General features: G+C 43.3%; 1 protein-coding gene across 6 annotated transcripts in view; it reads right to left on the reverse strand.

Moving 5' to 3' along the window:
- Positions 1 to 12,181, reverse strand: part of NUP58 (nucleoporin 58) — a 67,085-nt gene that overhangs the window by 48,465 nt on the left and 6,439 nt on the right. For all 6 annotated transcript variants that reach the window (XM_040340497.1, XM_040340498.1, XM_040340499.1 and 3 more), the window contains exons 2-3: positions 4,185 to 4,309; positions 928 to 1,065 (exon numbers count right to left, since the gene is read on the reverse strand). In XM_040340497.1, the coding sequence (XP_040196431.1) occupies positions 928 to 1,065; positions 4,185 to 4,309 (263 nt within the window). The remainder of the gene's footprint in view (positions 1 to 927; positions 1,066 to 4,184; positions 4,310 to 12,181) is intronic.

Here is a 12,181-nt window from a genome sequence, read left to right on the forward strand (position 1 = left end):
AAAGACAAGGTTTAACAATTTTGCTGTAGAGGAACTTAACCTGAACAAAGCCCTGACCTCAACCTTACTGAACCACTTTTGGAAGGACTGGGATGTTGATTGTGGGCCAGACACCTTCTTGTCCAACATTAGTACTTTGTCTCACAAATGCCCTTTTGGCTGAATGGGCTACAACTCCCACAGACACACTCAGCAATCATGAGGAAAGAGGAGTGAAGGCTGTTTTTATCTTTCTAGTCAAATTTAAATACAGCATGAAGTACGCCTACTATGAGCTGCACTACATTCCACCAAGCCTGTGGAATGCTTCTGTGACTTCCCATCAACTGAAACGGGTCTAGTTGCTTTGTTAAAACAGAATGTCACCCAAAATGAAAAGTTCAGCTTTTCCATCTCCTTCCTTCCCTCCCCTATCACTTTCGGATACAATTATTTATTTTAGGCAATCAGTGCAGAAGTTTGCCTGCCTTCCATTGCCCGCAGTTTTCTGGGACATGTCACAGGTCCAAGGAGGCTGCGGGTCCAATCACAACCCGCAGCGCAACACGTGCATGCGCAGAGGGAAGCTGGCTGTGATGCTGCAAGGGGTCATGGCCAGCTGTATCGCTGTAAGGAGTCATGGCCGGCTTCCCACGCTAGACATACTGGAGCCGGGGACCCGAAGACTGGTCAAGAAACCAGCCTGGGTGAGGGCAGCGCTGGATCCCTGGACAGGCAAGTGTCCTTTGATTATTAAAAGTCAGCAGTTACAGTATGGGGGGGGGGACTAAAGATACTCTGTAATGTGGTTTCTGGCATAATTAAAATAATTCTCTCCAATGTGCCCATTAGTGCTGATCAGGTCTAAAAAAAAAAAAAGGAAGATCACAAGTACAAAGCTCTGTCACATCCCAAAAAGCTATAAGATTAAATAAAAATGTCACTTACCTGTTGCTGGGGTGGATGTCAAAGAAGAGGGCAAGGAAAGGCCTGTGGATGAGGTAGTAGTGGTAGTCAGAGAGAAAGGTGTAGCTGATCCAGCAGGTTTGCCAAAATTTAAACTAAAGCCAGATGATGCTGCAGGAGCTGGAATATAAAAACAGTATAGGTGATTTCTAACAGAAAAGAAAAACGTTTTAGAATAAGCCAAAATGAAATAAATACTTGTTCTGCACCAATGATGTAAAAAGCATTGAACCCAGAGTGCTCAATCTAACCAGGGAGCTAGCATTTCCCAATCCCCCAAAAGCTGACAGTTAAGAGCCCTTTTACATTTGTCCCGTTTCTCTAAATACAACTCTCATTTCAGAATTTGTATATATTACAATCCAAAAATTGTGGTATACCATATATTATTCTTATTAGAAAAGAAAGGACATATAGTAGTACAAAAATACAAAGCTTTACAAAATGGAACAACATCAGTTTGGTTATCTAGAACAGTGTTTCTCAACTCCAGTCCTCGGGGCGCACCAACAGGTCTTGTTTTCAGGCTTTCCATTATTTTGCACAGGTGATTTTATCAGTTTCACTGCCTTAGTAATTACCACAGCAGTTTGATCTGAGGGAAATCCTGAAAACATGACCTGTTGGTGCGCCCCGAGGACTGGAGTTGAGAAACACTGATCTAGAACACTAACATTTGGGTCAGACTAAAAAGCCACCTCCTTCAGTCCTCTAGCTTTGATCTCAGGAAGAAATACCAGTGCTCATGAAGTCCTCTTCCCACATTTCTACTAACCAGTCTTATGTCAAGGCTCTCTAAGCTCTGTAGCCACATGCATTTAAACATGCAAGACTGACAGCAGAAAAAGACCATATGGTCCACTGTGCCTCTCCCTTTCCCAGCAAGGAAAGGATGCATGAACACCAGTAAGTATTCCTCTGGTCTGTGGAGTGACAGGAACAGATGCAAGCCCTTACTGAATGACATTTTATTTGATAAACACCGTCTATCAAAATTGCCATTTAGTACGCCTTGTCTCCTGCAGCCTCCTTGGACCCACTCGCCATCTACATGGCATATGTCAGGGTAGGTTTTCTGAAGTTGGCCCATGTCTGTGTAATGTATTCTGAAACAGCTACTTCTAGTCTCTATTGGAAGTCTGTGTGACAAGGAAACAAAGCAGAACAACTCAACTATAACTGGAAATGCTTGAACAAGGACTTTCATGGCAAGATCACCAAGTACTATTATAATAAAAAGTTGCAGATTTAATACAGGAGTACGACTTTTGGAATTACATGACCAAGTTAACACTTGTATGAAATTTTAGTAACTGGCTTTACATTTAACAGTTAACTATTGGGCGAACCTAAATCTTGCATATGCAAGCCTGCACATTTCTGATAATTAAAGAGGTTACAAGGGTTACATTTTTATTTATTTTTTTAAATAACAAACATACCATACTCCACTGTGCAGTTTGTTTTGCACAGAGTGGCCCCGATCCTCATCTTCTGGGGTCCCTCAGCGGCTGTCTTGGCTACTCCCAACAAGAGCCAACCCCCTTCTGGGAAGCGCTCTCCCAAGGTGGTTAGTTTGCAGGCACGCTCCCATGTGATACAGTGGCGGGCTGGTGGCCATAGCCAAGTGCATCACTCGGCCCCGCCCCCCGACACGCCATTGAATTGATGGCGGCGGGAGCCAAATGGCTGCGATGCTATCAATCTCTAATGAAGAGCTGCCTCAAGCTGGGTAAACCATCGCGGGATCGTGCCCCTGGAGTTTTGTGGCTCAGGCAAGTTAAAACACGGGGGCTGGGGGGCCCGAGTGTGCAAGGTGTTTTTTCACCTTAATGCATAGGATGCATTAAGGTAAAAAAAAAAAACACAAAGCTTTACAGCCCCTTTAAGGCTGAACCTTATTGCATTTATCCAATTGTGACTTGGTATATGAAAAAGGTTAATATTTTTTTCTTTCTGTAAAATGAGCTCTCTGATGAATTTGATGTTCCTGGACCTGTCCAGTGCAGATTACACACACTGGGGTAGATTCAGCTAGCTTTTACGGCGGCGTATCTGAATGCGGCGGCGTAGAATTGTGTGCAATATTACGTTGCAATATTACGTTGGGCGCTTCCGTTGTTTTCGGCGTAGAATATGCAAATTACCTAGATACGCCGATTCACAAACATACGGCCAGCGCAATTTGTTTACTTTAGGCTTTTTCGGCGTAAGATTGCTCCTGCTATTAGGAGGCGCAGCCAAAGTATGGACGTCGTTCCCGCTTCGAAATTTTAATTTACGTTGTTTGCGCAAGTCGATCGCGAATAGGGCTGGACGTAATTTACGTTCATGTCGAAACCAATACGTCGTCGTGGCATACTTGGGAGCAATGCACACTGGGATATGTACACGGACGGCGCATGCACCGTTAGTAAAACACGTCAATCACGTCAGGTCATCACACATTAGCATAAAACACGCCCCCCCTTCCACATTTGAATCACGCGGGCTTACGCCGTCCCCATTTACGCTACGCCGCCACAACTTACGGAGCAAGTGCTTTGTGAATACTGCACTTGCTCCTGTAAGTTACGGCGGCGTAGCGTAAATACGATACGCTGCGCCGCCGTAAGAAGAAGCGCAGGTACATGAATCTAGCTATTTCCCATTGCAAGATTTCTCTTACATTTGTTCCTTTGGTTAAATTCTCATGAAATTTAAATTAAAGGGGTTGTAAAGGAAAATGTTTTTTCACCTTAATGCATCCTATGCATTAAGGTAAAAAAACATCCGATGGTACCGGCCCCCCCCGAACCACGCGCTTTACTTGCCTCACCCCTCGAAAGTCCCACGCGCGTCCTTGTGATCCTCTTCGGTTCCCAGCCTGGCCCTTGATTGGCTAGACTGGATTGATTGATAGGAGCGCAGCCATTGGCTGGCGCTGCTGTCAATCACATCCGATGACGCGCCGCGCCCGAGTGATACAGTCGGCGGCTATGCCCGCTGCTGTATCACGGGAGCGCACCCACAAAAGCTTTTCACCATGCGAGCTGAAGATGGAAAGCTTTTGCGAGGAGGAGCCGAGACAGCCGCCGAGGGACCCCAGAAGACCGGGTTCGGGGACACTGTGCAAAACGAGCTGCACATAGGAGGAAAGTATAACATGTTTGTTATTTAAAAAAAAAAAAAAAAAAAACATTTTTGTCTTTGTGTTCCTTTAAAGTAGAACAAGCAGACAGGACATCACATGCATATACCTGTATTCTGTAATCCCAAAGTGAATCCTGTAGTTGGTTTGGCTCCAAACATGGTGCCAGTCCCTGATGTAGCGGTTGTTGCTGCGGGGGTCCCAAAACTTCCAAAAGGTGTTGTACCAGTATTACTAAAGGAAACAAATTGTACAAAAATAAATAAGAAAATCAGATATGAAATGCGCAATAAAGAAGGTTTCAAAACGCACGGCTCACACCAGATTACTACATTTGGAAGTGGGGACCTTGGGTTAGACTGTTAAAGTTGCAAAGACCCAATCTCAGCCAAGGTCCAAGCCTTCTACAAAGTCAAAATTACAACAAACCGGTCATAAAATAAATTTAGACTTTCTGAAAAGCAGCCTGTACAGTGCCTTGAAAAAGTATTCATACCCCTTGAAATTTTCCACATTGTGTCATATTACAACCAAAAACAAATGCATTTTGTGTGATAGACCAACACAAAGTAGCACATAATTGTGAAGTAGAAAGAATATGGTAAATCGTTTTCAATTTTTTTTACAAATACAGTTTTTCAGAGAATATGAATGATAAACTTATTTCACTCATGCTTAGTCTTTGGCTGAATCCATTAATTATCAACTATGTTTACTTTAAATCATAATGGCAACTTAACCACTAGCCGACCAGCCGCCGTATAACGTATATGGTGGCAGGTCGGCTCGGCTGCGCAAAATCATATAGGTATACATCATTTCGCATTCCAGCTATTAAGGGGCGCGTGCGGGCCCCCTGGTGCCGACGTGCGTGCCCGGCAGGCGCGATCACCGCCGGGCACCCACGATCGCTCGTTACAGAGCGAGAACCGGGAGCTGTGTGTGTAAACACACAGTTCCCGGTCCTGTCAGAGGGAGAAATAACTGTTCGTCTGTTCATACAATGTATGAACAGCGATTTGTCATTTCCCCAAGCAGTGGCGGCTGGTGCTCAAAATTTTTTGGGGGGGCGCAAAAAAAAAAAAAAAATTGCAGCCTCACTGTGCCATCAATTGTCACCACTGTGCCATGCCATAAAATGCAGTCACCATGCCATCAATTCGCACCACTGTGCCATGCCATCAAAAGCAGCCACTGGGCCCCTTAATTGTCGCCACTGTGCCAATTATCACCACTGTGCCCTTTAATTGATGCCACTGTGCCCTTTGTCATCACTGTACCCATTGTCGCCGTTGTGCCCTGTAAAATGCACTTGCCTGTTTCCGTGTCCCTTGATGTCGTCTCCCGCCCTCGATGATGCTTCAGCCAATCAGGTTACCGATAACCAGAATCGGTGAACCCGATTGGCTGAGACGGCCGTCAGTCTTATCCAAGGGACGCAGCCCCCGTACGTTCCGAGGATAAGACATCCGGGAGCCGAGGGCTGTACTCGGAAAGCCTATCAGAGCCACTGGCTCCGATAGGCACTTCCAACCAGCTGCCGTTATTCAGATAGCCGGAGCCCTATGTCCGGCCATCTGAATAGACCAGTGGCAACAATAACATACATTCATGCAATGCAATGAATGTATGTTAATTGCGAGAGCCAGAGGGGGCGGCGCTGCAGAACGAAATTTATAAAGTCTTAAAGGGCCCGTTTTGTTTTTTTTTAATGACTACAGGAGGGGGGGGGGGGCGCCGCCTATGGACGGGCCGCCACTGTCCCCAAGTCAGTCCCACCCCCCCTTCAGTTAGAACACAATGATTGAACATAATTAACCCCTTCCTCGCCCCCTAGTGTAAATCCCTTCCCTGCCAGTGACATTTTTACAGTAATCAATGCTTTTTTATAGCACTGATCGCTATAAAAATGCCAATGGTCCCAAAAATGTGTCAAAAGTGTCCGCCATAAGGTCGCAGTACCAATAAAAAAAAAAAAAAAAAAAAAAAAAAAAAAAACGCTGATCACCGCCATTACTAGTATAAAAAAAAAATGTTTGCACAAACCAAACAACACACACACACACACACACACACACACACACACACACACACACACACACACACACACATATATATATAAAGGTCAATGAGCAATGAGTTTCTGGACTCCTGACAGATCCTTGCATCTTTCATCTAGTGCTGCACTGACGTTTCTGGATTCTGAGTCATGGGGAAAGCAAATGAATTGTCAAAGGATCTGCGGAAAAAGGTAGTTGCACTGTATAAAACAGGGAAGGGATATAAAAAGATATCCAATGAATTGATAATGACAATCAGCAGTGTTCAAACTCTAATTAAGAAGTGGAAAATGAAGGGTTCTGTTAAAACCAAACCACGGTCAGGTAAACTTTCAGCCACAACTGCCAGGAAAACCCACAAAACTTCAGGTGGAATACAGGACTCTCTGAAAAACGTGGTGTGGCTGTTTCAAGATGCAGAATAAGGAGGCACTTGAAGAAAGATGGGATGCATGGTCGAGTCGCCAGAAAAAAGCCATTACTACGCAAATGCTACAAAGTATCCCACTTACAATACGCCAAACCGCACAGAGACAAGCCTCAAACCTTCTGGTACAAAGTCATTTGGAGTGAAGAGACCGAAATGTTGCTTTTTGGCCACAACCATTAGGCTTCATTTCCATGGACGTTTTTACAGCCACTTTTCTGAGCTTTTTTTGCAGCTTAAAAATGGCTCTGCATGTTAGTCTATGGCCTCATGCCCACCATGACGTTTTTGAGCTGTAGATGGCCGAGCCGTTTTTAAGCTGCAAAAAAAAAAAAAAAAAAAAAAACACAGGACCAGTGTGTTCTGAAGCTCCAGCCTTAGAGCTGTAAACACGCCAGACGTTAAAAAACGCTACCGCTGCGTTTTTGAGCTGTAAAAAAGGCTAAAAAAGAGTGGCTGTAAAAACGTCCATGGAAATGAAGCCGTAAACGCTACATTAGGAGAGAAGTCAACAAGGCCTATGATGAAAAGTACGGTGGAGGTTCGCTGATGTTTTGGAGATGCGCGAGCTACAAAAAGGCACAGAAAATTTCGTCAAAATTGTTGGCAAAATGAATGCAGTATGTTATCAAAAAATACTGGAGGTAAAGAAACTGTTTCCCGACACTTCCGACGCCTGCTGGAGATGCCACCAGGATAAGGGCACTCTGCTCCACGTGTTCTGGGCCTGTCCGCGGGTCAGGGGCTTCTGGGAAGAGGTACGCCGGATCACACAAAAATTTACGGGATACGTAGTGCCGGATGACCCGGCCTACTTCCTCTTGCATGCCACCAATATACCACCAGGAGTCTACAAGAAATCAGTGGTGCGTCACCTTCTGGACGCAGCCAGAGCCTGCGTGCCTCTCCGATGGAAATCCCCTCACCCTCCGACTATTGCCCTCTGGCTAAATAAGGTTGACGAGATCAGCCGAATGGAGGATTTGATCCTCTCCAGCCAGCAGCGTCAGGAAGTATACTCTGAGACATGGCAGTTATACAACATCTTTAAATACTCGGACGAAGGTCGGGATCTCAGAGAGGCCGAATGCCCGACGACAACTCAGTCACAGGTATAATACCTGTCCTACTGGAAATGCAGAATATCCGGAAACGGATGTGATACACTCTACGCCCTCAGGGGCGCTTCACACCTATCCTGCTCGTGCGACTCCCCCAAACCCCCCCCCCCCCTCTATCTTCCCTAACCCACCTTCTACTAGACCTTGCTCTGCTTCTCTATACTCTACTCTTTAACCTTCACTCCACTTCACTCACTGTAAACGGAAAATGGTACGAGGGGTCGGTCCGCCCGGGCTACGATTTTAGGGCAGGAGTTGATAACTCCAAATGTTGAGACACACTCTTGGCGGGTCCTAGTTAAATTAATCTGTCATACTGAAATAATAAGCATATAAAGGTAGGCCCGCGTGTATATTGATGTATGCAAATAAGTTTTTGTGTCTAAGCTGTAACTGTTGTATGGCGATGGCCCGTTTGGATTGACTTCTTTGATGATAAATAAAAAATTAAAAAAAAAAAAAAAAAAAAAAAAATACTGGAGGAACATTTTCATTCATCAGCCAGGAAGCTGCGCATGAGAAGTACTTGGACATTCCAACATGACAATGATCCAAAACACAAGGCCAAATCCACCTGTAATTGGCTACAGCAGGATAAGGTGAAGGTTCTGGATTGGCCATCTCAGTCTCCTGACCTCAATATCATTGAGCCGCTCTGGGGAGATCTTAAATCTCATGCAAGACAGCCCAAGAATTTACAGGAACTGGAGACACAGACACAGACACAGACACACACACACACACACACACACACAGGAATGAGCAGCTTTACCATTCAAGAAAATAAAGAGCCTCATCCACAAATGCAACAAAAGACTTCAAGTCGTCATTGATGTTAAAGGGGGCAATACACGGTATTAAGAACTGGGGTATGTAAACTTTTAATCAGGGTCATTTGGGTAGTTCCTGATGCCATTAGGATTTAAAATGAGTAAACACAGTTGATTGATAATAAATGGACTCAGCCAAACACTAACCACGAGTGAAAGAAAAGTTTTTGTGTTATTCATATTCTCTGAGAAATGGTCAAGAAATCAAATTCTGCTAGGATATGAAAACTTATGAGCACAACTGTGAAAAGTGTGGCGTGCATTTGTATTCGGCCCCCTGAGTCAATACTTTGTAGAACCACCTTTCACCGTTTTCAATTACAGCTGCAAGTATTTTTGGATACGTCTCTACCACAGGGCTCGACAAATCCCGGGCGCCAGGTCGCCATGGCGACTAGAAATTGTGTCCTGGCGACTTGTTTTTTTTGTGAGCTGGCGCCATCTGGTGGTGAGTCGTTGGTATTACAAGTTATTACCACCAGATGTGTGAGCTGGCGCCATCTGGTGGTGGCTGTTGGTATTACAAGTTAAGCATTACAAGTTAAACAGCAATTCTAATGTAATTTTTCACTATTTTTCACTGCCATCTTCTTCCCTCTAATTAGAACCCCCAAACATTATATATATTTTTTATCCCAACACCCTAGAGAATAAAATGGTGATCATTGCAATACTTTCTGTCACGCCGTATTTGCGCAGCGGTCTTACAAGCGCACTTTTTTGGGAAAAAATTACACTTTTTTTAATAAAAAAATAAGCCAACAGTAAAGTTATCCCCATTTTTTTTAATATTATGAAAGATAATGTTACGCCGAGTAAATTCATACCCAACATGTCACGCTTCAAAATTGAGTCCGCTCGTGGAATGCCGACAAACTTTTACCCTTTAAAATCTTCATAGGCGACGTTTAAAAAAAATCTACAGGTTGCATGTTTTGAGTTAGAGGAGGACTAGGGCTAGAATTATTGCTCTCGCTCTACCAATCGCGGCGATACCTCACATGTGTGGTTTGAACACCGTTTACATATGCGGGCGCTGCTCATGTATGTGTTCGCTTCTGCGCGCAAGCTCGTCGGGACGGGGTGCGTTTTCTGGCTCCTAACTTTTTTAGCTGGCTCCTAGATTCCAAGCAAATTTGTCAAACCCTGCTCTACCAGCTTTGTACATCTATAAAGTGAAATTTTTGCCCATTCTTCTTTACAAAATAGCTTAACCACTTAAGGACCCGCTCATGTACATATACGTCGGTACCTTAAAGATGGATATCTCAGTAACGGCAGCAGCTGCTGCCACAACCGAGATATCCATCTTTTCTTTGAGCGGTTCTGTAAACGATAATGGTGGTCTCCGCGGCGGATTCACCGCAAGATCACCGTTATCTGCAGCGGGAGAGGGCCCCCCCCTCCCGCCGCTCTCCGGAGCCGATTGGGTCCTTCCTCCTGCTCGGCTGGGATATGAGTGAGGGCAATATGGCCCCCACCCTTTTCCATAGCATAGCAGGCAGAAGCGGCGTCAAAACGTCACTTCCACCCATGCTTCTTAAAGCAATATTTTCTTGTTGTCATTTTTTTTAAATGAAGATTTTTTTTTCATTTTAGTCTAAATATGGGATCTGAGGTCTTTTTGACCCCAGATCTCATATTTAAGAGGATCTATGTAAAAATTATTAAAATAAAAATAAATTAGAAAACCCCCAAAAAATGTTTTAAAGCGTCCCGACGAGCTCACGCGTAGACGCACACGTGAGTAGCGCCCGCATATGAAAACGGTGTTCAAACCACACAAGTGAGGTATCACCGCGATCGTTAGAGAGCAATAATTCTAGCCCTAGACCTCCTCTAACTCAAAAGATGCAACCTATAGAATGTTTTAAACGTCGCCTATGGAGATTTTTAAGGTAAAAAGTTTGATGCGATTCCACGAGCGGGTGCAATTTTGAAGCGTGACATGTTGGGTATCATTTTACTCGGCGTAACATTATCTTTCCCAATATAAAAAAAATTGGGCTAACTTTACTGTTGTCTTATTTTTTAATTCAAAAGGGTGAATTCTTGCCAAAAAAAAGTGCGTTTGTAAGACCGCTGCGCAAATACGGTGTGACAAAAAGTATTGCAATGACCGTCATTTTATTCTCTAGGGTGTTAGAAAAAATTATATATAATGTTTGGGGGTTTTAAGTAATTTTCTAGCAAAAAAAACTGTTTTAATCTTGTAAACACCAAATCTGAAAAACAGGCAAGGTCCTTAAGTGGTTAAGCTCTGTCAGATTGGATGGAGAGCGTCTGAACAGCAATTTTCAAGTCTTGCCACAGATTCTCAAAATGGATTTAGGTCTACACTTTGACTGGGCCATTCTAATACATAAATATTAAAAAGAAGAAGGTAGGGGGCGCTCACTGAATGAATAACTATAACAATGGGTGAACAGAAGGATAATTGAGAATATAAAAACTGATCAATTAATAAACTGTCCAAACAAATCCAAAACATGCAATTCCAGTACAAAAATAAAGTGAAATAGGCAATCAGTAACCCATATAAGACAGGTGGATAAAAATCCAGTAAATAAATCAGGGCTGTGGAGTCGGTAGATAAATGTTCCGACTCCTCAGTTTTATGTACTTCCGACTCCGACTCCCCGACTCCGACTCCTCTGTATTAATATGCGAATGTATTTTATACATTCCTTGAGGGAAAGAAACGCAACCTACCACAGGACTACTGGCTGGGAAGCCAACAGTCTACTGTATTGCACAGTTTAAGCAAAAGACAAACACAATGAAAACAATCAAGTGACTGGATAGTAGCAGCAGGCATAAACATCAGGAACAGGATCTTTACCAGTTCAAAAATACAAACCACATTATTTGGTTGTTTTAGAACAAAAACAAAGCTTATCTATAATGAACCAAAAACAAAATCTGTAAAACCTAGAAATGGTTTATATTAATCTTGAAATGTAGTTATAGGCTTAGCAAATGCAAATCAATTCAATGTAGAGTTCTAAGGAAGAGAATTGCCTCTGCCAGATCCTCTTTCATAGAGGCTCTTAAGTCAGACTTTATTATTTTTAGGGCTGAAAATAATCTTTCGACACAGACTTGGGTGGGTGGCATTGCAGTAACTATTCTGGCCACATCACTAACGATCTCTGGATAAACAAGGATGGCTTCTTCAACAGTAAGTTTTGATGAGCGATCATACTTTTCAACTTCTTTTAGTGCTTTATAAAACTCCTGTTGGAATTTTTTTATTTGGACACTTACTGGTTCTCTAACATGCGTTCCCTGTAAAAGCAGAACACAACACTATGGAAAGTATAAGTATTGCAGCTCCTAATTGTGCGTTGCGTGCCATATAGTGAAGCACATGAAAAGCATGCTTCTTCACGGTCACTTAATGTGTTCGTTTTGCAGTTACGTGAGGCACTGCATGCATTGGTCTTTATTCTTACAGTAGAGAAGTCATTAATTATAACTTTTTGTGAATTGGGACATTTAAACTTGCTTTTTTTTTTATTTTTTTATTCTAATCTAAATTTAGTAGGAGTCGGAGTCGGTGCATTGTTTGCCGACTCCAGGTACCCAAAATTTCTCCCGACTCCGACTCCACAGCCCTGAAATAAATACATAAATGTGCAACTGACATCAATGTGCAAAAGTCTGAT

The sequence above is a fragment of the Rana temporaria genome, chromosome 2 (genome assembly GCF_905171775.1).
Source record: "Rana temporaria chromosome 2, aRanTem1.1, whole genome shotgun sequence".
In the NCBI taxonomy this organism is placed as follows: Eukaryota; Metazoa; Chordata; class Amphibia; order Anura; family Ranidae; genus Rana; species Rana temporaria.